The sequence below is a fragment of the Oreochromis niloticus genome, linkage group LG11 (assembly GCF_001858045.2).
Source record: "Oreochromis niloticus isolate F11D_XX linkage group LG11, O_niloticus_UMD_NMBU, whole genome shotgun sequence".
NCBI lineage: Eukaryota > Metazoa > Chordata > Actinopteri > Cichliformes > Cichlidae > Oreochromis > Oreochromis niloticus.
The window spans coordinates 6702279-6729153 of record NC_031976.2 but is presented as its reverse complement, the minus strand read 5'-3'; the positions used below and the strand labels follow the sequence as shown (position 1 = coordinate 6729153).

Here is a 26875-nt window from a genome sequence, read left to right as displayed (position 1 = left end):
ATTAGTGGGAGATGTTCTGGTGACCGATGCACTTTAATTTCTCACATTGTTGCAGTATTGTGTCCTACGTGGTTACTTCAGTACACAAGAGCTTTAATATGTTTTGGCACATTTTTCTTTTGTACTTGTAAGCAGTCCTCAAACAAATAAATAAACAAATGAAAAGACGCATGTTTTTGTTAGGTCTAATTGTTGAATGTTGCCATTGTGTTTCTTAAATTTGTACAGTCTTAGTTCAAGCAGTATTATCAAAGCTATTCCTTTGATCCTGAGCACCTCTAACCACTTTGTGTTGGGGGAGGTTTTATAGCAGATACATCCTATCTGGAAGATCTACTTCCTTTGATGTAAGCTTCCTGCGTTTACGACCCTTTGGTCAGCAGGAGGACACACACACACACACACACCTGCATGCATATACATACAGTGCCTTGTCTTTGTAACCAAAGGGGGTTGCGAGGGGAGGTGTTTTGTAAACTATTGTTTGAAGTTTGTCAATAAAAGCCAGCGAGAGGAGGCCCTCATCGGGGTCACTTCCATGCTGGACATAGACGAGGCCTCCCTTGCGCAAGTAATCGATCGATCGCTGACTGTCTTGTTTTCATTCATGATGAATAAGTCTCTAGAATTAGCGGGGTTTGTGGGAACAGACCCAACAGTTTTTTCCCCATTTGTCCTTTATTGTTTTCTAAAACTCAAATAACTGTATATACTTATAACAAATACTTTCTTTAATACTAAAACTCAGTGCCAAAAAAATAAGCTCACTATGGAATGTAAACTAGATCAGGTGAAAATAAATAGTTGAGGGCAAAAGTATTATGATGTCCACAGTGGAAAAAACAACTTTTTACACTTCTTTTCCAGCAGTGTGTGGCTCTCAGTCTTTTTTTTTTTCTTTCTGAGGGCAAACTCTTTTTTTTTTTTTTTTTAAAACAACTCCTAAATGACATTTTAAGATTTTTTAAAAATGTATCACAACAGCCCTAAAAAAGAATGACAATGAAAGGCAGTGAGTTTCCCTACACCAAAAACACAGTTACAATCAGAGATTGGTAAATTCTGTAGCAGATACTATTCTTTTCCCAAACTTCCCTGATTATGGAAATTCAAAAAGCAGTTGTGGTTACGTGAGATACAAAGAAAGACACAGCACTTGAGACATAACACTCGTGATGTCCTCTGACAGTCCCCAAAACGGCACCTGCCCCCCTCTCCCTCTCCAAGTTGCTCCGGCCAGTGACCTGAGCCGTCATATCGTGTGGCTGCGTCTGGCAGAGGACTCTCCTCCACCAGGATGGGACTGCGGGTTTCATTTGTTGTGTGAACCTCTGCTGCCGGCGGCTGGGGAGGAACTGAGTCTTGGGTATCCGAGCTACTGGAGAGGATCAAAGCCTTGGACACTTCCAATCTGAAAGCCATGAGAGTCAAAGGTGGCACGGATGCTCTGAAATCCTGTCGATACAGGAGCCAGGAGTTTACCAAAGCCAGATCCGTGAGGTACCAGAGCACTGCTTGGGGCCAGCAGCTTGGTGCAGAGGCAGTGAGGGGAATTGCATAAAGATTTTTCAGTTCTCTGTGGAGACGGGCCGACATCTGGGCTTTCTCAAAGTTTTCAATGAGAGAGGCCGCGCTCCTTTGGCCATTTCCCACAGTAGAAAGTATGAAGCCACAATGGGATCTGCGCAGCATCAACTTCCCATCTGAGCTCACAAACTCATCCCCGATCTGTCCTCGAGCCCCTCCCACCCTGCCTGCTCCATGAACCCCAGCACCTAAAAGGCGTTCGAGCATCACAGGGGTGGAGAGTTCCTGTTTGCAAAGGAACACCATACTACCTTTGGGGACCATTTTTTCTACAGAACCTTCTTTGTCTGAGAGATCCACCTTAAGATCGACATGTAAGAGTAAGCCGTCAAATCCAATTAACGCAGTGCTGTAGAGAGACAGTTTGTTGTTGTGCACCTTCCCAGTGAGAGGAAGTGGATATTGGTCAACTGCATAATTGCCCTCTCGTCTTAATGACTGGCACCCTGCTTTGAAACGACACAATAATGGCTGAACTTTCCACAGGGGATCAGCCTGTTTTGAACCATCTGAGCCATTTGCCTCGTCACCACATTGATCACTATCACAAGTTCCTTTGTGGGGATTAGCGTTGGCTGGATACTTTGAAGAAGTCAGCTTCAACATGCGAGACAGCTCGAGGAAACGGGACAACGGCATGGCTTCAGCAATCAAGGGCACCTTAGTCAAGTCTTCCCAGTAGAGCTTTGCACTGGGAAACTAAGAAAGTAACAATAGAAAAAAAATAAAATGAAGTTTTAGCATCTAACCAAGAGTGAGGTAATAATTTCAGTTCTCAGACAGGCAGAAATACAAACCTTCAAAGTTCCCATTGCGATGTGGATCCCAACAAAGCGTGCAACTGCCCTGCCCGTGACAGCGTCAGGCATGTTGGACAGTTTATTAGTACAGTTGGCAATTTCTACCCAGGTATCCCAACCAAAGTACTTAGAGAAGTAATCAATGGGCTCTCTGGTTCTGTTGCCATCTCTTGGTGCATTAGACGGGATCACAGATGTTGGCAAACTAAGGGGGGGAATAAAGTAAAAAGAACACTCATCAAGAGCAAATCTTACACGTATGTAACAGAGGAACAACAGCAAAACTAGAAAAAAAAAGGTATTTAGAGTTATTTCTATGCATGATAGTTTTGTAGACTCAAAGAAGGTCTTACTGTACCTTTGTGATGTGTGATCTGACTGTTGTGCGCTGATGGCCGAGTTCTTGGAGAAATAGGCAATTACTTCTGCTTCTGAATCAAGCTGAGGATCTGACAATTCAAAACCACCCATATCCTCTTCATCGGGACTTTGGAGGAGAAACTCATGAAGATCTGGTAGGTGCTGCCACTCAGAGTCTGACACAGCTAAAGGACAGATTTATTATGTAAGAGGATCATCTTAAGTTTTATTGACATCATCAATAAACAGCTTAAGAAAGTCTCTCAAATATAAATACTAATCATTCCACAAAAGGGAACAAACCTTGTTGATCGATGACCTCAGGATCTGAGAAAAGACCTTTGACTCTTGTTTCCTGATAGTCTGGTACAGAATGGATCGATTCACCTGTTTAAACAGACTCAAAATTAATATATAAGCCTTTATGTAGTATTTGGAGAATACTAAATATAAAAATCGATAAGAAAGTCAAGTCTCTACCATTTGTATACCTGAAAAATACTGGCGATCGTCAGTGCAACCTGCTAGTAGACACACCTATGTCATCAATTTTAAAATCCTAGATATCTTCCTTCTTGAGTTATTGCCCTCGTAAGATTTTCAGAAATCTTGATCTCTGACATTGACATTGAGGTCACTGAGATTAAAATCACCTGAGATTTTTTGTAGCTGCACTGACAGTAATAATTTGAAAATCCTCATCCCTCAAGTTATTGCATTGACCAGATTTTCAGAAAACCTGACCTGTAAACTTTAGGCCAAGGTCAACAAGATCCAAACTCATCCAAGGCTTTTAGCAAATAAACCTGTGGTATCAATTTGAAGCTACTATGCGGTTATCGCATTGACAAACTTAGGGGTCAACACTGTCCGCCCATCCAGCAGGGTGATGACAATACCCCATCAGCCTTTTACGACTGAGGGTTAAAAATGGTGGACTTCAAAGTAAGTGGAGGTGGAGGTCGAGTGAGTTACTTACATATATCACAATCTGCTGTTTGACTTTCTGTCTGATTTGCATCGTGGGATCCCTCTGGGTTTCTGCTGGTCCCAGCAGATTCTACTAGGACCTCTCTCTCCTCCTCCTTTACTGGATAGAAAATACACTGGCTGGTGTTGAACTCTGGCAAGATGCAACAGTCCGTTGTCCTCTCCCCAACCTCTACTGCTAAAATACAAATCAAAGAACATGATTTAACATGACACAATGTTTTTCCAAGAGTTATACTGATTGTGACCACTTGTACGCTGAGGTTTTAAGTATCAAGCTAGTATCAGAACGTGATTAGCCATGAGTGGAAGCTGTACCAGCAATACTCTGTTCTATCCAATAATCAGAAATCCCGTTACTCTCTAAAAACTAAAGTTTGATTTACAAAAGAAATCAAGAGATACTGTGCCAGTTGGTATGCAGACTGCAGAAATCAATAGTTTTATAATTACATTTTGGTTGAGAAACCTTAATACTTACTTGGGATGACTGTATTTTCACTAAGTGCCTCTACATTCCAGCGGATGTGTCTGCTGCCATTTGTGGCTGGAACATCATTCACTATGAGGCTGCTTTCCTCTTTCACCAGAACAGTCCTTATATCGCGATGATGCAGCGGCTGCACGCTTGCAGTCTGTCTATTTTGACTAGTGGATGCAGTCAGTGGTTGATGTGAACTGTTCTCTTCAACCTTGATCTCATCACTTCCAAGAACTTGTACCTCATTTTCAGTGATGTAGCCCAAACCCTGTAATGAAAACATTATTAAGTATGCAGTGTTGAATTCTATCTAATTTGTCTCACTTAGTTTCTGAATCATCTTTTTCCACTTGTGTTTTCAGGCTTTTCCTCTGGGTGGCTTTTCTGGTGAGCTTTCAATGTGCGCTCTCGGCCAAAGCTCTCCCCGCAGGTCGGAGAGGCAAATCGGCCCACGGCGTGCGCGCAGGACATGTGGGCATCCAGCTGCTCTGAACTGGCAAAGCTCTCTTCACATTCTTCGCAGGGGTGGGCTTTCCGTGGGGCGTGCTTCTCCTTCTTGTGAGCACGGAGCTGAATCAAGCCGGGGAACGTGAGGTCGCACTTGGGGCACGGGTGCTGACGGGGTGGGGTCGGCTCTGCTTTAGGTTTCCTCTCCTTTGCTGAAGCCTGACTCTCGTCCTCGGGAGTTTTTTTATCTTCCATTTCTGACTTTGCTGTCACCGTTGCTTTCCCTTTTTCTTCCGCTGGGGTTGCCGTCGAGTCTGATGTGCTGCCGGCCTTCACGGTCTCCTCGGGAATGTCTGCTTCCTCTTTCTTTTTCCGCTTTCCCTTTTTCTCAGCACCTGCAGGGTCTTCAGCCTTGGCAGGCCGTCCGCGTTTCTTGACAGATGAAGCGCTGTCGTTGCACTGCTGACCTTCGGGGTATTTCTCCTTGTGTGCTATCAGCTCCGACTTAGCTTCAAATCCCTGGCCACACTTCTTACAGCGATGGGTTTTTGTAGAATCTTCTGGCTGTTCTGTAGTCTCGACATCTGGGCATGGATGCTGGGTCAGGCGATGAGCACGCAGCAGTCCGGCACTACGGAAAGTTTCATTGCAATCTTTACAAACCATCTGTTTCTCTGGGCACACCTGTCTTCTATGGGATGTGAGCTAGACAGGAGAGAAGTAAATGGTTATGCACAAACATTAAGCACAAATACATAAAGCTAGAAACTGATTCGTTCTGCTGTATGTTCTAACACAGCTGGCAAATTCTACTCACTTCAGAGAACGTTTTAAAGCTCTCTTTGCAGTGAACACATTTGAAGGGCTTGTCATCCTTGCTGTGTGTTGGCTGGTGCTGCGTCAGTTCCTCAGATGACAAAAATGTGCGGTTGCACACGTAGCATGTGAACAATGTGTTTCCCTGAGAAAAGATGACCAAAAAGAACGGGGGGGAGAAACATTTAAAACCTAAAGTTGCTATTAGGGACATGGAGTTGTGAAGGCTCTTTGAGAGAAAAATGGACTTCTAATCACTCAACTGGAATCTGGCACCTTGAAGAGTAGTGTATAATGTGAAAACTATATAGTGTAAGTATGTCTGTGAAGGTTCTCAGTCATCCAGGTCGTCGTAGTCTAAGGAGCTTGGAAAGAAAAGCGTCTGGACTTCTTTAAGTTGCTTGAAGACGTTTCACCTCTCATCTGAGAAGCTTCTTCAGTTCTAGGGTCAAATGGTGGAGACTCACAGATTTAAGCCCTGTGGGAGTGCCCCCCCCCCCTCCAAGAGGGACAATGGGCCCCCTAACCATCTGTCTCCTCTATCCTGAATGTGAACATTGGCATCCTCAAAAGACAGTTGGTTTGAAAGAAGCCATCTATGTCCACTGTGAAAGACCATTTTTGAACAGAGGCATTGGCTTACGACATTGTCTGCCATCCATAATCCAGTTTTGAGATCCATTCCCAGACACCTTAATGCCCACTCACATCCTGGGCAATTTGACCTCAGGAAATCAAATGATAGGGTGGGGCTAGGTTTCACAGTGGGTTCACCCGAAACCTTGGCTGATTGTGACCCACACCCATTTTCACACCTTGGCTCATGTGATTACATAAATGATCAATAGGGGGTCCATGACCCTCTTTGCGGGACACTCCCATAGGGCTTAAAATCTGAGACTCTCCACCATTTGACCCTAGAACAGCGGTCCCCAACCTTTTTGCGCCACGGACCGGTTTATGCCCGACAATATTTTCACGGACCGGTAATAAGGTGTCGCGGATAAATACAACAAAATAAAACTAGTGCCGGTACCGAAAAAAAGAAGATTTATTCATAACACACGTGAAAAGACCCAGGAAAACCGAGTTAACGATAAAAACGATAACAAAATAACGCTGAAAACCGATAAAAACCCTGAAAACCATACATTTCACACCTGAGCCTCGATTCTCGCGGCCCCATACCAAACGACTCACGGACCGGTACCGGTCCGAGGCCCGGGGGTTGGGGACCGCTGCCCTAGAAGCTTCTCAGATGAAACGTCTTCAATCAATTTAAAGAAGTCCAGACGCTTTTCTTTCCAAGCTATATAGTGTAACCTGCACTACCGTGTTGTTACAGTGGGTTGGACACGTCCCGATTTTTTTTGCTGCAGCCATTTTCAAAATGAATGAGGATGGGTTAAGACTGAGGAAGTCTGATTGTGCAGGCTTTTACATGACAAACAGCGCACAGGGATTTCCAGATGGCATGGGACTCAAGGATGGAGATTTCTGCAATGGTGATACAGAAGATCACTAATGGACAAAAGGACCATAACAGCACGTAATGTAATGTGGAACACCCTAATTCTTAGAGTAACTTTATCCACCACAGGATAAAGGGAGGACTTTGTTTTTAAGGTCAATGACAACTAAAACCACAAAAAAACCACATATCTGCAGTTTTAATAGTTTCATTATTGCAAAATTGGAAAAAAAATTAAAAAATCCCAACTTTTCATCATTAAGCAGGATTGAACTCTTCTGTGTCTTCATCAATTCAACAAAGTCATCAATTTAGTTAAAACTGACACACTCTGTTCGTCTCACCTGCTGCAGCTGCTGCTTGTATTCCTCCCGGTGGCTCTTCTTCATATGTCTCTCCTTGGCTTTTGCACTGCAGAACGTGATGAAGCACTGGAAGCACTGCAGGTTTTCATGCTGGTCTGAATCCACAACAGATTTATTATGTGCTGTTGCTTTCAGGAAGCTGATTTAAAAGGTGTGATCACTGCATCACTCACAGGAATGAACCGAGGGAGCCGGAGGTCCATTCAGAGTGATGGGTTTGTAGGGTTCTGCCGGCTTTTCCGGGGGAGCCTCAGGTGGTGGATCTGGCAAGCCTCGTCCCATCACGATCTCCTCTATGTTCAAGATCTCCGAGTCCATGGTGCGATGTTCGCTGTTCTTCCTGGAGTCAACTTAAAAACAAAAAAGACACGAAAGACAGTTTAATTACCACGTGGAACAAACACTAGTTTAATAAACAGCGGGAAACATAACAGCGCCAGAAACGCAGATATGTGGTCATTACGTTAAGTTCAACAGATGACTATACAGAAAAATAAGCGCCTTCCTAATTAGGTTGGTTTAAATAACGCCAATGCAACAGTCTTTAGAATCAGCAGCGTATAAAACCCAAAGGCCGTGAAACCTCTACACAGCTCACTTCACTAAAAAAGCTTTGATATATCCACGCGGTAAACTGAAGCTGTTTCAATTACAGATAACCGCCTTAGCTAAATGTTTACGTTAACGTTAATAACAAAAGTACCGTGCTAGCTCACTACTAGTTTGCAGGTTGGCGCTGACACCGACTCCCAGAGAGGACCACAGAGTTTCCGTGTCCCCTTTTTTTTTTTTTTTTTTTACATACCATTTTTTAAACTCATCTTGTGACGTTTACATGCATCTGCCATGAATCAATACGAAACAAGCTAAGACCTAAACGAAAGGCAAATAATTCGCTACAAGCCATTACCTCTAGTTGTCGCGTCTACGGTAGCGAAAAGTTTACGGTGACTGTAGACAGTTACGTTTTTTCATTGGCTCGGAGACTACGGTGACTGTCGACTCGGTAGACTCTGGTCCAATAGGAGCGCTGGCCCACTGTAGACTACCAATCGTCTTTCGACGGAAGTTGCGTCACCAAAACAAGAACATGTGGTTGGACAGGGAATCAACCGGCAACTCCGCTATGATTATGGAAAGTCGCATTTCTTTTATGTTTACGCTAAGTTACTGACTCTAAGACGCTCCTGGATTTAACTGAAATTATACGCGGCTGAATAGCTCATTTAACTCTTTTACTATATAGTTGCGCAAAGGCTGCGTGTTAGCCAACATCTACTATATAACTCTCATATGTAGCCTTTTCAGTGGATACAACTGGTGGTGGCAACACCAGCAATTCTTGTTGTAAATCCACATGCCCCTGCACATCGTCAGCAGACCGAGTGAGAAGTATGGTCTTCCCTAAACCTCCACAAGAGCTGCTCAGCCGAGTCGCTGCAACCACTCACGCACAGAAGCTTCTTCGAGCAGAGGGTATCCACGCAATGCCTGGGAAAGCTGGTGGTGTTTTCCGTGACACCTTACATATTATCAGTATATATTGCTCGTCGCTTGCTTTCTTTAAGTGTGCACCCATTACGATGATATTGTTGATGGTAACGTGTATGATTCCAGCCTACCTGACAGGCATTTTTGAGTTTTTGTACACAACCAGGGCTGGACTGGGACAAAAAAATCAGCCTGGGCATTTTAACTACGCCCACCAAGCATTATAGGAAAAGCCATAAAGCCTTCGAAAAAAAACAAATGCTGTTGTGACAGTGATGTAAACTGTCTTGTTGGTATATATGTATGATTTCTATACATTTTACATCAGATATAAAACTTTGGTTGTAAGATTCAGATAATTATTTATTAAAATCTAGACGTTTTATTTATTTGTCTCTCAGAAACATTCATAACTTTCCTTCCACTCATTCATGTCACCTAAAAGGTAAACCTGTTTCTCCATCACCTGTTCAGCTTTGATGATTCAGTAAGGACATCTCCTGGTTTCATCTTCATGTTTCCCTCTCACCAGGATATCCAAACCGATATCATGACCTGCAGCTTTTACGGCTGTGGCTCCAGCAAACATTAGCTGATACTAGAAAGTAATAGTAAATACATTCTAACAACAGCTGATCAAGGTTAAACGTGCTGCCGTTGTTTAGCGCAACCTCAGCTGGTTTCCTCTTTCTGGCACAAAGTGGGCGATAAACAAACAAGAGAGAAAAGCCGATCAGCTGATCATTGACCAGTTTCATGATTGAAGTAGTAACAGGAGAGGGAGGGAGAGAGAATGAGTGAAGAAAAGGCAGCAGCGCAGCGTAAAGACACAGAATAACTCCAACTTTGTGTATTTCTTTTTCATTCTAGCTGAAGTACGGGACAAATTGTGTTCCTTTTCAGCCCAATACGAAACGCGGCCGGCCAAGTGGCCGCCATGGGTCTCTCCTCCTCCTTCCTCCCCTTTCCCTCATGCACGTGCTGGCCTCTGTGGAAGCTCCGCCAAAGCCACCACCAAACATCAGAGTTATTTTTATACATCTGCCAGCATCTGGCCAATCCACCCCCTTTCATTTTTGTATACCGTTACAAAAACAACAACAAAAAAATAACCCGGTGGGCCGATGGCCAGTCCAGCTATGTACACAACTAATTTTGCAAAGCCCCTCACATTGCAGTTGTAATCAAGTTCACTGATTGACTATCCCGCAGTGCTGTTTTCGTGTATTCCTGTTTCATCCACTTTAATAAATTGCTCCATGTTACAGTAACAGTGAGTTGTGGATTCATTTAATGAAAGCCTAAGTTGGGCTTTAATCTGCCTTAGACTTACTGACCTTCTTTGAATCAGCATCACAATAGTTCTAAGGGCACTGACAAAACATACAATTATAAATAAATAAAATCTATAGCAAGAGAAACATGTTTGATACGTTTTTTATTAAGTTACACACAAATAGCATTCTCTGCCAACAGGCTCAGAAGACACAACTACATAGAAACACATAAACAGACCAGAACCAAAGAAGCAATGTGTACAATCAAGTGACAAAGACAAGTTTGTGAAGTATATGTACAACACATGCCTCTGCAACAGCTTCAGTGTTTCCTGGAATTGATTCCGAAACACTAACAGAGCTGTTATCTATCTGTTATGTCAGTCAAATTTCCCCCAGATAGTCTTGGTTGAGATCCGGTGACTGTGAAAGCCATGGTATATGATTCACATCATTTTCATAATCAACTATTCAGCGACCCCTTTTCAAATACTTAGTCACAGGACAAAGATAATCTCTCCTAGCAACTTTGTACTGATTTTACGACTCATTTCTCTTTGACAAGTGGACCCTAACATGGCAGCAAAGTGCAACAATGTCTCTCTGTGTAGGAGGTCAAGAGTTCAGGGTATGCCTTTAATTTCTTGCCTGTCTGTAAATGACAGTGTAATGGTATGAATAATCCTTCAGATTTTACCAGTATAAAAGTGAAACAATTACATTGTCTCATCGGTGCAACCTGAAAGACTCCTCTTACAGCTAGTCTTTGCACATTATAATAACACAGAGAAAAGAAAGCAATTCATTCTCAATTTCTGTTAATTACAGGGTATTTTCCAAGCTGTTTTGGCTCAAAAGAGCCAAAGGACAATCCTCATCAATATTGACAAGTCCCATCGGCCACTCATTACGCCTCACTTGTGCATCTTTGTTGAGCATCAAATCTCCCACCTTGAGGTTTGCATGCTTACGTTGCCTCTTGTTTCGGCTCTGCAGTGTCCCTAAGTACTCCTGTCTCCATCTGGTCCAAAATGTGTTTGCAAGGTATTGAACTTGCCTCCACTGCTGTCGATGGACATCTTTCTCAATAAAACTTCCTGGAGGGGAGAGTAGTGTACACCTTCTTAGTGCCTGGCCTCTTCTTGTGCGCCTTGTGACCACAGACCAAGGGCCAAATACATCCAAGCCCACAAAGGTGAAAGGAGGTTCGGTGCTGATATGATCAGAAGGCATATCTGCCATTCTTTACTCAGTTGCTCTTTTCCTAAGTCTGTTGCAGATGATAAAGTTGTTGATAATCTGCTTGATTAGCTTCCTGGCTCCTCTTTTCCAGTATCAAGCAGTACGGACTGCACCTTCTGTGAACACCTGTCCCTGATGCATTACTCGCTGGTGATGGTATTCTACTATCAACTTGGCAACGTGGCTACCACCTGGAATAATGAGAGGATGTTTCTCCTTGTAGTCGATGTTAGGGTGTTTCAGCCTTCTGCCTATCCTCAAGAGTCCTTCATTATCACAGTAGGGACTGAGTTTCTGTAAAGAGCTTTGTTTTGGTATGTTTTTACTATTGGCAATACAGGCAAAGATCAACACTCTCAGCTTTTGTCAGTTCCTCTACTGTGTGAGACTGTTTGCAATGATGCCATGAACTGCAAGAGAGGTCTTCATCTTTGTTTTTGGGGACCTTCACAATATGAATGAGCAAGCTAAGGGCCCTGAGGAGTTTCTTCAAAGAGGAAAAACGTCTGAACCTTTGCGATCCTAGCTGAGACCCATCATTGCTCGTGTGAGTGACAAAGCTACGTATTTCATCATCCAACACGGGGTCCACGAGGTCATAGGTTTCAGTTTCTGTTGTAACACTGGCTTGTAACAAGAAAACAGGTACTTTAAGCCAGGCACTGTCACCAAGCATGGAAACAGGCACTGAGCATGTGCTTATGTCAGCAGTGTTAGAGCTCGTAGAAACATAGTGACATTGTTTTGGTTCTGAAGTCCTCCTGATTCGCTGCACCCTGCTGCCAACATGTACATAGAACCTCTTAGTCTGGTTACTTATACAGCCTAAAACCACACGGCTGTCTGTGTAGAATTCAACTGCATCAAGATTTAGGTCCAGTTCAGCTGTGATGGGTTCAGCTAAAGCAGCAGCTCCCAATTCCAAATTGGCCCCACAATCTGGGATTGTGGGGCCAATTTTGCTTTCCCCAGAATGAAGCCCACATGATTTGTAAAGGGCTTCACTGTGTCTGCTACTTGGAAGTTAAAGGTGTCTTTCTTAAGGTCCCATATCAGACCAAGACTTCGCTGGGTAGGTGTCACATCAGTCTCCAGATTTAGCTCCTTGAGCCCCTTTGCACGGTCATCTGGAGAAAACGCAACAAGAACCTCAGAGCTATTCGATGCTATTTTATGCAGACGATGGTTAGATGTGGCAAGCATTTTCTGTGCTCTCTTTAACGCACCGTCAATGTAGAACTCCCTCTTAACGAAACATTGTGCATCTGATCCAAATTCCTCTACACCATAAGCTGCTGCATGTCGAAGGCTGTATATAACTACAGACGGGGAGGGACTGTTGCCAAACGTGAACCTTCATGTGATACTCACAGATGTCACTGGCAGGATTGTTGTCTTTATGCCAGAGGAAGCGCAAATAGTTCAGATGGTCCTCTCTTTCAATGAAACTGTGAAACATCTGTTCAATATAAGCGGTTACTGCAACAGTTTCACGTCTGAATCTCAACAATACACTCAACAAGCTATTATTGGGGTCAGGTCCAGAGAAGAGGACATCATTGAGAGAGACGCCATGGCACTTTGCACTTGAGTCGAACACAACTCTGATCTGACCCAGCTTCTGTGGATGGTACACCCCAAAGGTAGGTAAATACCAGTACTCCTTGTCCACTTCAAGTGGAGGAGCCAGTTCAGCATGGTCATGATCAAATATATTCAGCATGAAGGCAAAGAAATGCCTCTTCATTTCAGGCCTTTTTTCAAGGGTGCGATGAAGAGAGGATAAGCGTTTGACCGCCTGGTTGCGATTGTTGGGCAGCTGCTGGGAGGTCCCTTAAATGCAATTGGTGCCATCCAACTGTTGCTGTCATCTGAACACCTCTCTCTTCATGACCTCTAGAACAGTTTGTCTTCAACAGAAAGGCCAATTTTGTTATCGTCCTCAGATGTATCAAAGATAGTGCTTCCAAGAGTGGATGCATCATCTCTAGGTGTTTCAGTGGTAGGGAAGGCTTTATGCTCAGTCTTGGACCCATAATTCTCTTTGATATGAACCATATTTGGGAATGGCCTGAAATAGGATGGGCGATTGTTTTCAAGCACATTAGTATGATAGGCATCCACAGTTACAGGCTTGTGAGCATCACCTAAACAGACATCACCAATGATAACCCATCGCAGATCCAGTTTCTGTGCGTATGGGGCATTGTGAGGACCATTTCTATGCTGCCACAACTTATGGACACTAAGTAGGTCACGTTCCAGTAAAAGGAGGATCTCAGCTTTGTGGTCGAGTGGTGGGATAAGATGGGCTATTGGCCTTAGATGAGAATGTTCTGCTGCCACCTCAGGGCAGCTATCTCAGCTCTGTTACTCGGAATGTTGTTAGATTCAATTATTCAATTATTGTCGGTAGCGTGACTGATGTGGCTCCATCTAGTGACAAAGCCTGTGGCTCTTCTACCCATCATTTCTGTCGTTCCGGCACATGCAACCTTTATGCCATAAACCTCAAAAAACTCTGTCCTGGCAAGCAACTGAATACTCTGATCACAGCACAACATAAGCCTTTGTCACTGGCCCTGGCTGCGCTTTTGGGAAAACCTTTACCAAGCAGATCTTAGAACAGGATCTTCCTCTCTGAGCCTTTTCACATACTTCAGTACCAGTTGATGTTACAGCAGGCTACAGCAGGAGTTGTCTCTTCTGTGCCCTCCCCGCCATGACCAAAGAGGGTGGGAGACAAGGTCTACGGCCTTCTGCAGAACACGCTGGAGGTTTTTTCATGGTGTAGTCCAAAGTTTAACTGACAGTGTTGGTGATTTTATCAACATTGATTGAAGTATGAATGGAGCATCAGTACCATCAGATTTTTTTTATTCACCATGCAATACCACCGGAAAATATTCTGATTGGCAATAGCTTTGATTGACAATGACGCAAACACACTTCCAATGCAGTAAAAGCATTTCTGGATTAAAAAAAAAAAATCAGTCATGGATTGGCCTTCCCAGAGCATGGACCTGAAGTGGTGTGGGATCATGTTGAAGTCAACATCCAAAGTATCTAAAAGAAAGCTTGTCTAAGAGAGTTCAGCCTGTGATGTAGAATAAAAGTGCTAATACCAAATGTTGACTTTCAAGCTTGCTAGAATAGTATAAATTGTTTTTGCTTAATAGTCTATATTTTTTCACACACATATATATATTTGCATGTTTCTGCAACTATTTCCCCTTTTCTAAACACAATACAAAGAAATGATGGGTGAATAAAAACTTGGTTGCACGTTCTACAAACAAACCATTTTGACGTGTATTTGTAGCTTAAATTTATTTTGTTTTAACCACCAATTTGTACAGTACTCTGTAATATGTGTTTTGTATTTCAAAACTCATACAAGCATGCATCACCTCTATGTGCTAGGATAGTTTTTCTTTAGTGGATAATGTTTAATGACCGATGCACTTTAATTACTCTCATTGTTGCAGTACTGTGTCCTACTTGGTTATTTTAGTACACAAGAGCTTTAATACGTTTTTGGCACATTTTTCTTTTTCAAAACTTGGACAGTTCAAACCATGATAAAATGTACTTATAAGCAGTCCTCAAATGACTAAATAAATAAACAAATCAAAAGACGCATGTTTTTTTTCCCATTTGTCCTTTATTGTTTTCTAAAACTCAAATAAATGATACTTTCTTTAATACTACAATTCATAGAGCCAAAAATAAGCTGACTATGGAATGTAAACTAGATCAGGTGAAAATAAATAGTTGAGGGCAAAAGTATCATGATGGCCACAGTGGAAAAAATACAACAACTTTTTACACTTCTTTTCCAGCACAGTGTGTGGCTCTAAGTCTTTTTTTTTTCTTTCTGAGGGCAAATTCATTTTTTACAACTCCTAAATGACATATTAAGATTTTTTAAAAATGCATCTCAACAGCCCTAAAAAAGACTGACAGTGAAAGGCAGTGAGTTTCCCTACACCAAAAACACAGTTACAATCAGAGATTGGTAAATTCTGTAGCAGATACTACTCTTTTCCCAAACTTCCCTGATTATGGAAATTCAAAAAGCAGTTGTGGTTACGTGAGATACAAAGAAAGACACAGCACTTGAGACATAACACTCGTGATGTCCTCTGACAGTCCCCAAAACGGCACCTGCCCCCCTCTCCCTCTCCAAGTTGCTCCGGCCAGTGACCTGAGCCGTCATATCGTGTGGCTGCGTCTGGCAGAGGACTCTCCTCCACCAGGATGGGACTGCGGGTTTCATTTGTTGTGTGAACCTCTGCTGCCGGCGGCTGGGGAGGAACTGAGTCTTGGGTATCCGAGCTACTGGAGAGGATCAAAGCCTTGGACACTTCCAATCTGAAAGCCATGAGAGTCAAAGGTGGCACGGATGCTCTGAAATCCTGTCGATACAGGAGCCAGGAGTTTACCAAAGCCAGATCCGTGAGGTACCAGAGCACTGCTTGGGGCCAGCAGCTTGGTGCAGAGGCAGTGAGGGGAATTGCATAAAGATTTTTCAGTTCTCTGTGGAGACGGGCCGACATCTGGGCTTTCTCAAAGTTTTCAATGAGAGAGGCCGCGCTCCTTTGGCCATTTCCCACAGTAGAAAGTATGAAGCCACAATGGGATCTGCGCAGCATCAACTTCCCATCTGAGCTCACAAACTCATCCCCGATCTGTCCTCGAGCCCCTCCCACCCTGCCTGCTCCATGAACCCCAGCACCTAAAAGGCGTTCGAGCATCACAGGGGTGGAGAGTTCCTGTTTGCAAAGGAACACCATACTACCTTTGGGGACCATTTTTTCTACAGAACCTTCTTTGTCTGAGAGATCCACCTTAAGATCGACATGTAAGAGTAAGCCGTCAAATCCAATTAACGCAGTGCTGTAGAGAGACAGTTTGTTGTTGTGCACCTTCCCAGTGAGAGGAAGTGGATATTGGTCAACTGCATAATCGCCCTCTCGTCTTAATGACTGGCACCCTGCTTTGAAACGACACAATAATGGCTGAACTTTCCACAGGGGATCAGCCTGTTTTGAACCATCTGAGCCATTTGCCTCGTCACCACATTGATCACTATCACAAGTTCCTTTGTGGGGATTAGCGTTGGCTGGATACTTTGAAGAAGTCAGCTTCAACATGCGAGACAGCTCGAGGAAACGGGACAACGGCATGGCTTCAGCAATCAAGGGCACCTTAGTCAAGTCTTCCCAGTAGAGCTTTGCACTGGGAAACTAAGAAAGTAACAATAGAAAAAAAATAAAATGAAGTTTTAGCATCTAACCAAGAGTGAGGTAATAATTTCAGTTCTCAGACAGGCAGAAATACAAACCTTCAAAGTTCCCATTGCGATGTGGATCCCAACAAAGCGTGCAACTGCCCTGCCCGTGACAGCGTCAGGCATGTTGGACAGTTTATTAGTACAGTTGGCAATTTCTACCCAGGTATCCCAACCAAAGTACTTAGAGAAGTAATCAATGGGCTCTCTGGTTCTGTTGCCATCTCTTGGTGCATTAGACGGGATCACAGATGTTGGCAAACTAAGGGGGGGAATAAAGTAAAAAGAACAAACATCAAGAGCAAATCTTACACGTATGTAACAGAGGAACAACAGCAAAACTAGAAAAAAAAAGGTATTTAGAGTTATTTCTATGCATGATAGTTTTGTAGACTCAAAGGTCTTACTGTACCTTTGTGATGTGTGATCTGACTGTTGTGCGCTGATGGCCGAGTTCTTGGAGAAATAGGCAATTACTTCTGCTTCTGAATCAAGCTGAGGATCTGACAATTCAAAACCACCCATATCCTCTTCATCGGGACTTTGGAGGAGAAACTCATGAAGATCTGGTAGGTGCTGCCACTCAGAGTCTGACACAGCTAAAGGACAGATTTATTATGTAAGAGGATCATCTTAAGTTTTATTGACATCATCAATAAACAGCTTAAGAAAGTCTCTCAAATATAAATACTAATCATTCCACAAAAGGGAACAAACCTTGTTGATCGATGACCTCAGGATCTGAGAAAAGACCTTTGACTCTTGTTTCCTGATAGTCTGGTACAGAATGGATCGATTCACCTGTTTAAACAGACTCAAAATTAATATATAAGCCTTTATGTAGTATTTGGAGAATACTAAATATAAAAATCGATAAAGTCAAGCCTCTACCATTTCTATAACTGAAAAATACTGGCGATCGTCAGTGCAACCCCTCAAACTGCTAGTAGACACACCTATGTCATCAATTTGAAAATCCTATGTGTTCCTTGTCGTCACAATCACAAAATTTCCAGAAAACCCTCTCTGACCTTGGTCACTGAGATTTGAACTTGTCCACAATTTTTAGTAGATGCACCTATGCTATCAATTTGAAAATGCTAGGTGACTTCCTTCTTGAGTTATTGCATAAGATTTTCAGAAATCTTGATCTCTGACATTGACATTGAGGTCACTGAGATTAAAATCACCTGAGATTTTTTGTAGCTGCACTGACAGTAATAATTTGAAAATCCTCATCCCTCAAGTTATTGCATTGACCAGATTTTCAGAAAACCTGACCTGTAAACTTTAGGCCAAGGTCAACAAGATCCAAACTCATCCAAGGCTTTTAGCAAATAAACCTGTGGTATCAATTTGAAGCTACTATGCGGTTATCGCATTGACAAACTTAGGGGTCAACACTGTCCGCCCATCCAGCAGGGTGATGACAATACCCCATCAGCCTTTTACGACTGAGGGTTAAAAATGGTGGACTTCAAAGTAAGTGGAGGTGGAGGTCGAGTGAGTTACTTACATATATCACAATCTGCTGTTTGACTTTCTGTCTGATTTGCATCGTGGGATCCCTCTGGGTTTCTGCTGGTCCCAGCAGATTCTACTAGGACCTCTCTCTCCTCCTCCTTTACTGGATAGAAAATACACTGGCTGGTGTTGAACTCTGGCAAGATGCAACAGTCCGTTGTCCTCTCCCCAACCTCTACTGCTAAAATACAAATCAAAGAACATGATTTAACATGACACAATGTTTTTCCAAGAGTTATACTCATTAGCCAGAAGGTGATTAGCCATGAGTGGAAGCAGAGGTGACAACAGCTAAACTTTGGTCTATCCAATAATCAGAAATCCCGTTACTCTCAAAAAACTAACATTTGATTTAAAAAAAGAAATCAAGAGATACTGTGCCAGTTGGTATGCAGACTGCAGAAATCAATAGTTTTATAATTACATTTTGGTTGAGAAACCTTAATACTTACTTGGGATGACTGTATTTTCACTAAGTGCCTCTACATTCCAGCGGATGTGTCTGCTGCCATTTGTGGCTGGAACATCATTCACTATGAGGCTGCTTTCCTCTTTCACCAGAACAGTCCTTATATCGCGATGATGCAGCGGCTGCACGCTTGCAGTCTGTCTATTTTGACTAGTGGATGCAGTCAGTGGTTGATGTGAACTGTTCTCTTCAACCTTGATCTCATCACTTCCAAGAATTTGTACCTCATTTTCAGTGATGTAGCCCAAACCCTGTAATGAAAACAAGTCTTAAGTATGCAGTGTTGAATTCTATCTAACATAGCTGGTACTGCAAGCGTCTCACCTGTGCTTGATTGTCACTTGCCATCATCAGGCACTGCTCCTTTTCAGCAGTCGCTGTCTGTCTAGAAGTAAGGAACTTCTCCAGTATGAGGCCTGGAGACTGGTCCATCACCTTATCTTGTTCCGTTCCTCCATGGAGCCCTCTTTCCTTCATTACTTCTTCAACACTCGTGGTAATTGACTCCAGCTCAAAGACGACTTGGTCTTCAGGAGATCCCTCTAATGTAGAGGGAATGGAAGGCAACAAAGCACCGGGAACATCTGCTTTGTTGATATTTAAATTGGAACTTGTCTCCGGCTGTGCGGTCTTTGTGCCGATCTCACAGTCAATCATTTCTGAATCTGAAGTTATGGGATGTTTTTCATAAACTACCTCACAATAATCCTGCTGTTTCTCTGAGTCTTTGGGAGCATCTCCAGCTGAAACCCTCTTTGATGGTAAATCCCTTTTCAGACGCCCTGTTCCTCTACTCCTACCTCTCGTAGAATTCATAAAGGCTCCCTTTCCTTCTGCTTTTTGCCTCTGAATTAAAACTTCTTCTTCTTCTTCTTTGATCTCCACTTGATAAGTGGAACATGAAACAGTCTGCGAAGTCAGACCATTTTCACTTGTATCAGTACTGACTAGGATAGGTCCTTTATCATTATTTCCACTTTCAGAACTGCAGCTTGCAATTGATTCATTTTGAGGAACAGTGTCACGTTGAGAAGTTGGATCGTCTCTCTCATTCTGTTCCCCAATAGTGACTAAATCTACCTCTAGAAGTAAATCTTCCTTAATATCTTCCTCTGCAGTACCCTGGACTTCACAATCAGAGCTGGAATTCCTTGGGGTACCTTGTTCTAGCTTCTTATCATCTGATGCCGAAGGTTTTTCTGTCTCATCAGTCTTTGTCTGAGTAGAGCTACTTAAAGGGGTTTCGGATGTGAAATCTGGAAGAGCCCCATAATGTTTCACCTGTTCAGATGATGAGCAAATGATTGGCGATATATGAGATGGATTACCATCTTCTGTTTTGCTTCCATTCTTATCTTCATAGGTCTTCACTTCAGCATCTGGAGGAGGTATGGGTAAAGATGGGGAGGGGATCAAAGCTGGAAAGGAGAGACTTTGTTCCCTTTCTTCTAATGCATTCTCTCCCATCTCTGTCTCAGTGTCCCAGTCTGTAGCAGCATTCTTCATCCCAACAAGCTTTTCACTTCCTTTGGGAAGCTGGTAAAGATCCAAGGTTGAGACGCCTTCAAAGATGTTCCCATTGGTGTAAGTGAGACTGGGACTTTCTACAATATGCACAGTTGCCTTGTGCTTCTGAAGGGATGAGACTTCACCAAATCGCTCTCCACAGTCCTTACACTCTAAGGCACGCTTGGAATGAGATGTTATCACTCCTTCGGTCTCTATTTTTGAGGAAGCTTTACGTTTTCTGGTGTTCTTTGGTTTGGCAGGTGTTGGCTCAGGTGGTTGATGGGAAAGCTGGAGTGAGGACATCAATGAAAGTGCTTTCTGGTTCTTTTTGGGTCTTCCTCCTTTTTTCTTACCTTCTGCTTTGAGATTATCTGTGCACTCACTTGCTGGATGCTTGAGATTGTTGTTGTTAGTCTGTTGAGACATTGTCTGGGACTCATGAGGTGAAGCATCTGAGGCTTGGGTTGATGCCTTGGAAGGGTCCAACTTGTAAACTTTCAGCTGAGGCTGTTTATGGCCTTTTAGTAGAAGCAGAGAGTCTTGCTTTATATTTGAGCAAGGTGTGTCTGCCTTTTTGACTTTTCCCCCTTTTTCCATGTCTGTCTTTGGCTTCCCATCCTTTGCATTTTTGCGTTTTTGCTTCTTTTGTATTATTTTTGTCTGTTTTTTCTTTGTAAGTATAGGCGATGCTACAGTTTTGTGCTTACTTATTTGCACAACACCCACACTGGCCACTTCTGTTTGCTTTTTCATCTTATTTTTTCTTGTATCCTCTTTGAGCTGTTCTACTTGTGGGGCTTGGGGCGATAAGGGTGAGTTTGTTTCAGCAGTAGATAATACTCTTTCTACTTTTTTATCCTTTTTTCCTTTCCTTCCCTTCTTCTGTGATGGTACTTTTTTCTCTGTGAGTTTTTTGGGTGGTGTCTTGCTTCTTGTCGCCTCTTCTTGCATTGGCTGACGCTCCTGCGAAGGCTTCCTCTGTTTCTTGTTTTTCTTTTCTTTGCTTTGTGGGCCAAATTTAACAACAAGGTGGGGTTTTTTTGACCTTTGGCGCTTGGCAGGTTTGGCATCAATTTGTAAGTCATCTTGGTAGATGCTTCCCACAAAATCTTGCATATATCCTTGAAAGAAAAAAGCTCTGGCTGGCTTTCTTTTCCGGACTTTCACCAGCTCTTGGGCTGACATTACATTAATGGGTAATTCTGAGATCTTTGCCACCTTCTTAGACTGTAATTGCGACAGAACCTTTTCTTCAGCAGGCGGGTTCTCTGATTCAGACAGGTTATTCTTGGAATCTTCCAGCAGTTTGTCAGGTGGTTCTTCTTCAGGCTTCTTTTGTGCCTCTTCTTGTGTGTCTGGATCTATCACAGAGTGCACCTGATTTACATCTACTGTTTCAATATGTGAATCAAACACTTTTGTGGAGTCAGTTTTTGATTCACTTGAAGGTTGGGTGAGTGCGTTTGCTTGAACAACTGTGCAAGAAGAAATGTCCTGTTCCTCTGGCTGTAAATATGTTCGCTCCAACTCAACGGTAGGCATAAGAGGTGGAACTGACAGGCTGGTATCTTGCTCATCTAGGACGGCATGCTCTGCAGTCTTATCGAGAGTCTCTAGTTCTGTAGTTAGTACCAGAGAGGAGGAAGGGATTTCATTTTGTTGGATTGCTTGGGATTGCTCTAGCACCTCAGTTGGTATCAAAGCAGGGGTAAGTTCTAATATGACCGTCTGCTCCAGATTTTGTTTAGGATCATCTACCTCATTCTGACTAACCATTTGCTCCACAGGATTAGAATGAAGCACATCAATATCCGGTTGCTGAAGGATCTGATGCATCCCCTCTCCCTCGGGTCTCTCTGCTTGTTCAGTTGGAACAAGTGTAAGCTCTGCATTTTCACCTGCTGCTATGTGAGGACCTAATACTGAGAAAGAGGGATTTTCTAGCTGTCCATCTGGAGTAATAGGTTCCAGTATAATTGTTTGCTCCATTGGATCATATGGATTGTTTGAAGGGTCACCTTCATCTGTCTTAGAGTCTGTTTGTTTCAGTCCTATAAAATCTATCTGCGGTGGACTGAGATTCATATTCACCGGCTCTAATCCTTGTGATACTTGCTGCACCTCCAATGGTGGGGCATGAGGTGGCACCTGCCCCAGTATGACAACTTGGTTCACTTTCTGCACATTTCCCAAAGACTCAATAAGTTTGCGAATCTGCTCTGTGTCAATATTGGCATCAACTTTTTGCAGGGGTCCGTTCGGCTCCACCTGTAGTAGTGCTGGTTGGCAGATGGATATCGGAGTTATAATGGGTGTAGTCTGTTTCACTTGCTGTCCTTCTGGGAGAGCATTACTGGCAGTAGCAGGCAAGGAATTGTGTTTAGTTTTCATGTGGTGCAAACGTGTCCTGGAACTCTTGAAAGTGGCCTTGCACATAGAACAGGGATACTTTGTTGCTGAAGCACCTAGAGACAATAAACGAAGAAACTTTATGGTGATGCTTTTAATTCATTTCAAGTCATGACATTTCTATTTAACAACACTTTACCACTTGTACCACAGGCTTTTTTTCTTACCATCATTTTTTCTCGGTTGTGCTTTAGCTGTGGTTTCTCCCCCCTCTCCTTCAGCTCCCTCTGGCGAGTGTAACACCAAATGTTTCTGCAGAGCCTTGGACATGGTGAACCTCTTTCCACATTCCTTGCAAACATAAGGCCTCTCTCCAGTGTGTGTGCGCCGGTGATACTTCAGCAATGTCAGCGTTTTGCAAGGTTTGCCACAGTCAGTGCAGGCATAACCATCTTGGCCAAAATGAATTTTTTTATGAACGGTCAACTCTGATGACTTGTTGAAGGCCTGACTGCAGATTGGACACTTGAAAGGTTTCTTCTCGGTGTGGGCTTTCTGGTGGACCATGAGCTCTGTGGAGTTTGTGAAATGTCGATCACAAACGTAACAGGCAAACAGGGCGTTCCTCAGTATGCACTGTTCATATTCTGCTGGGTGGCTCAGCTTGAGATGACGTTCTTTGCTCTTGTGATCGCTGAAGATTATATGGCACTCAATGCACTGGAGGGAAAGTTGAGATGCTACAGGGGAAAAAGGCAGAAGCAGAGTAGCGTTCACATATAACATGTGCCTGTATCCTTAGACTCGAATCCATATAAAACATACATGCTCACAAAAACAAACACGTGATTCTAGGATTATTTCATTTACGAATGTGTAGGTAAACACCCGACAAAAATTATACCGCATAGTATTGCAATTTTTTTCATGGCAACATTGTATCCATAATGGGAACCAAATATCAATATTTTGTTAAATAAATGAAAACACTACTAATACTATTAACAAAAGGGCATCTCATGCACCTCCATCCTGAGATAACACATGTAGCCAAGCAAACTCAGATTAAACTAACTCGACAAAAGAAAGATCCCAAACTGGACACACTTAGCCTGACAAAGCTAATGGCTCAGTCACAAAGTTAAAAATAGGACAGCAACCTCCTTACAAAAAACATGATTAAATAAAAAATTGTTGGGTGCCTGGTGACTGGTCTGAGACCAATCCCAACTTGCTGTGACTAAATGGTTGCTTAGAGTTTGGGCTGAGTGCAATTACTCATAAAGAGATTGTGGAAGGTTTGCAAATAATTGCTCTCTAATTTACAAATGTAGACAGATTGCCAACATGTTTTCATCAATGTGAATGAGTCTTTGTTGAGTCGAGTTTAAGAACATAGTTTGCAGTTGAAAAAACGGGGGATAAATCGCAAAATATGCATATATAAGCATAATGGAAAAATGCTAGAAATCAAAATAATATCGTATTGTGGGTGAAGTATTGTGATAATATTGTACTGTGGGGTGTCTGGTGATTCCACCTCTAATATGAACCCAACCAAAATAATTTCTCACTTTGAGTTTTGTCTGCTACTGAACATTAGATTCTATTGACTGTACAGATTTAACCAAACTTCAAACAGTATCAGCTTAATGAAGCAATGTTAGGTTTACATCTTGTAAAAGTACTGCAAAAGATACAGTCATACACAGTTATTACTGTAGATATTTTTACAGTAGAATATGATGTCTCCTGTAATCCTAAATTTGAAATAATAACAATCAAGCAGGTTTCTCAGTCCTCGATAACATATAACACGGAAAGACAAGTAAAACACTCACACGTGAGAGGCATGACCAGCGGTTTGGACATATCCATCTTCAGAGGATCTACCATGGCCTTCTTGGAAGGAACATATTTCCTGCTGTCACTTACAGCTTTCTCCTGCTTTTTACCCTTTTGCCCATCACATCCAGGATTCGTGTTAGTTTCAGGTACCGCTGGTTTTGCAGCTGTGTCCACGTCCATCCCTACCTTTGCAGGTGTTTCTGCTGATTTTAGCCTCGCTGCACTTCCCTCCAGTGCGATTACCTCCTCAGTCTCAGCAGCAGCTCCCTTGCTGTCTTTTTTTTGTGCATCTAGCTCATTTTGTGCTGGCTGAGCCTCGGTGTCCAGTGGTGGCTTTGCGGTTGCTGTGGTCACAGGGTTTGACCCACTCTGAGCCTGGTTTGTAGTCTGCATTTGTATTCTTTCTTGTTCAGATGTTTCTGTGAAGTCAGGTTCCACACAGAAACACATATGACTGATAATTACACAGATACTAATCGCCCAATTTCATTTAGCTTTTTGCCAAGACTGCGGGTTTTACACATTGTAAAAGGAGTGAAAAGCATCTTTGTAATCCACAGAGCGACAGCTGGGGGACAAGGAATTACTGAGCTTGTAACATTTGCATTACAAAAAACAAAGCAAAAAATCAACATGGGGCTCAGCCGCCACAATGGGGTGTAAACGAATAAAATAAAATAAAAAATTAAAGACATGTGAAAACATTAGAGGAGCATATTCTTACTGGTGATTTCCTTGAGCAATGTCTCTCTAATAACCAGACGAACATAATGGTAGCCTGGTTAGCCTAATTCACTGATTTGCGGTAAAAATCAGTGTGCAAAATGCGGTACTTCCGTGCTGATAAAGCGCAAATACACTACATAATATTTCTCGACTTAAGGCCACTCATTTACACAGACGCCCACTTACACAGACACGGTGTGTGGAAGTAGGAGGATGTAGATTCAGGGTTACCTAGGCTCACTCGTCCGCCCAAACATCACCGCGTCGTTTCTGACAAAGCCTGCACGGAGGAGATGCAGACATCGTGACGTCACGTCTGACAAAGCTCGCGGAGGAGTGATGGGAAATGTGGTTTTCCAGCAAGTTTGGGCCACTCTGAAAACTGTTACTACCGGTTGGCATCCTTGACCAGTGGTTTTTTTTTTTTTTTTTTCAACAAATAAAATCTCAGAAGAGGGAGAACAAAAACCTTTAAAAAAGTGTAACATTCAGTTTTATTGTAAAATTTCCAGGGATCCTCAAAGTGCAGGTGTTCACAGAGACACTTTAAACAAAGACTTTGTAGTATAACCTTCATAAACTCACACTGACTGCACACTCATGTCATGTGCACACATGCAAACATAATCACAAAAACTGTCATTTTAATGTGAAGCGTCTGTTGTATATAAACCTAATTCCCCAAAAGTTGGGATACTGCGTAAAAGATTAATAAAAACAGACTACAATGATTTGCAAAAGTCATGAGCCCATACTTTATTGACAATACAACACAGAAAACATAGAAAATGGTTAAATTGAGAAAATGTACTATTTTAAGAAAAATATAAGCTAATTTTGTATTTGATGGTAACAACACGTGTGTGTGGCATTCCTTCTCCTTATAACAACAATCTGTAAATGTTTGGGAACTGAGGAAAGCATCTGCTGGACTGTTTTCAACTTGTACTTGCTATGCATCACTTTTATTTATCTCTTTGTTTTCAAATAGCTGTACAACACTTTGTCTGAAAGCGCTTTATAAATAAAGTTATTATTATTATTAGTAGTAGTAGTATTATCATCATTTTGTGAGAGGAATGTTGTCCCATTCTTGTCTGATGTAGGATTCTAACTGCTCAACAGTTCTGAGTCTTCTTTGTTGTATTTTCATTTGATGATGCATCAAATGTTTTCAGCTGGTGAAAGGTTTGGACTGCAGGCAGGTCGGTTCAACATCTGGACTCTTCTGCTTCAAAGCTGCTGTAAGAAATGCAGTCTGAAATATGAAAGGACTTCCTTGGAAAAAAAGGCTGCCTGGATGGGACCATGTGTTGATCTAAAACCTGTATATACCTTACAGCACTGATGTCTTCCAGATGTGAAAGCTGCCAGTTCCATAGATGCTAAACCACCTCCATACCATCAGAGATGCAGGATTTTTAACTAACCACAGAACAGTTTTTGCTTCATTCCATTTTAAATGAGTTTTGACCCAGAGATGACAGCAGTGTTTCTGGATCATGTTCACATATGGCTTCTTCACAAACCTGCACATGCAGTAATTTCAGGGACAGAATTATGTCGGGACTCGAAGATCCCAGGCATGCGATACAGATTTTCGCCTTATCCCTTGCCCACAGAGATTTCTCCAGATTCTCTGAATCTTTTGATGATATTATGAAAACAATAAAATTATCAAGATTTTGAATGTAAGTTGAGGGAAATTATTCTGAAATTGTAGTTTTTGTTTTTTGCAGATATGCAAAACTCTGCCTCTCTAAGATGTCCTTTTTATACTCAGACTGTTCCCAATTAACCTAATGAGCTGCAAAAATGTTCCTCCTGCTG

General features: G+C 42.5%; 2 protein-coding genes across 7 annotated transcripts; both read right to left on the bottom strand.

Moving 5' to 3' along the window:
• Positions 1 to 626: 626 nt before the first annotated feature.
• Positions 627 to 8370, bottom strand: LOC100695889 (uncharacterized). Of its 4 annotated transcripts, none has more exons than XM_019364698.2 (11): positions 8228 to 8370; positions 7491 to 7667; positions 7297 to 7412; positions 5483 to 5626; positions 4588 to 5370; positions 4219 to 4486; positions 3727 to 3915; positions 3051 to 3134; positions 2746 to 2932; positions 2385 to 2592; positions 627 to 2286 (listed from the first exon to the last, which is right to left on the bottom strand). In XM_019364698.2, exons 2-11 carry the CDS (start codon positions 7633 to 7635, stop codon positions 1075 to 1077), a joined length of 3336 nt encoding a protein of 1111 aa, XP_019220243.1. In that variant the 5' UTR covers positions 7636 to 7667; positions 8228 to 8370; the 3' UTR covers positions 627 to 1074. The 4 variants fall into 4 exon arrangements, with proteins under 4 accessions (XP_019220243.1, XP_019220241.1, XP_019220242.1 ...); XM_019364696.2 differs by having other exon boundaries at positions 8123 to 8268; XM_019364697.2 differs by having other exon boundaries at positions 3727 to 3912; positions 8123 to 8268.
• A 6601-nt stretch (positions 8371 to 14971) lies between these two features.
• znf576.1 (zinc finger protein 576, tandem duplicate 1) lies at positions 14972 to 25383 on the bottom strand. Of its 3 annotated transcripts, none has more exons than XM_019364694.2 (10): positions 25277 to 25383; positions 24313 to 24738; positions 22699 to 23211; positions 18938 to 22587; positions 18597 to 18864; positions 18137 to 18325; positions 17338 to 17421; positions 17033 to 17219; positions 16675 to 16882; positions 14972 to 16576 (listed from the first exon to the last, which is right to left on the bottom strand). In XM_019364694.2, exons 2-10 carry the CDS (start codon positions 24710 to 24712, stop codon positions 15365 to 15367), a joined length of 6711 nt encoding a protein of 2236 aa, XP_019220239.1. In that variant the 5' UTR covers positions 24713 to 24738; positions 25277 to 25383; the 3' UTR covers positions 14972 to 15364. The 3 variants fall into 3 exon arrangements, with proteins under 3 accessions (XP_019220239.1, XP_013122495.1, XP_019220240.1); XM_013267041.3 differs by having other exon boundaries at positions 25232 to 25345; XM_019364695.2 differs by having other exon boundaries at positions 18137 to 18322; positions 25232 to 25345.
• Between the last annotated feature and the right edge of the window lie 1492 nt (positions 25384 to 26875).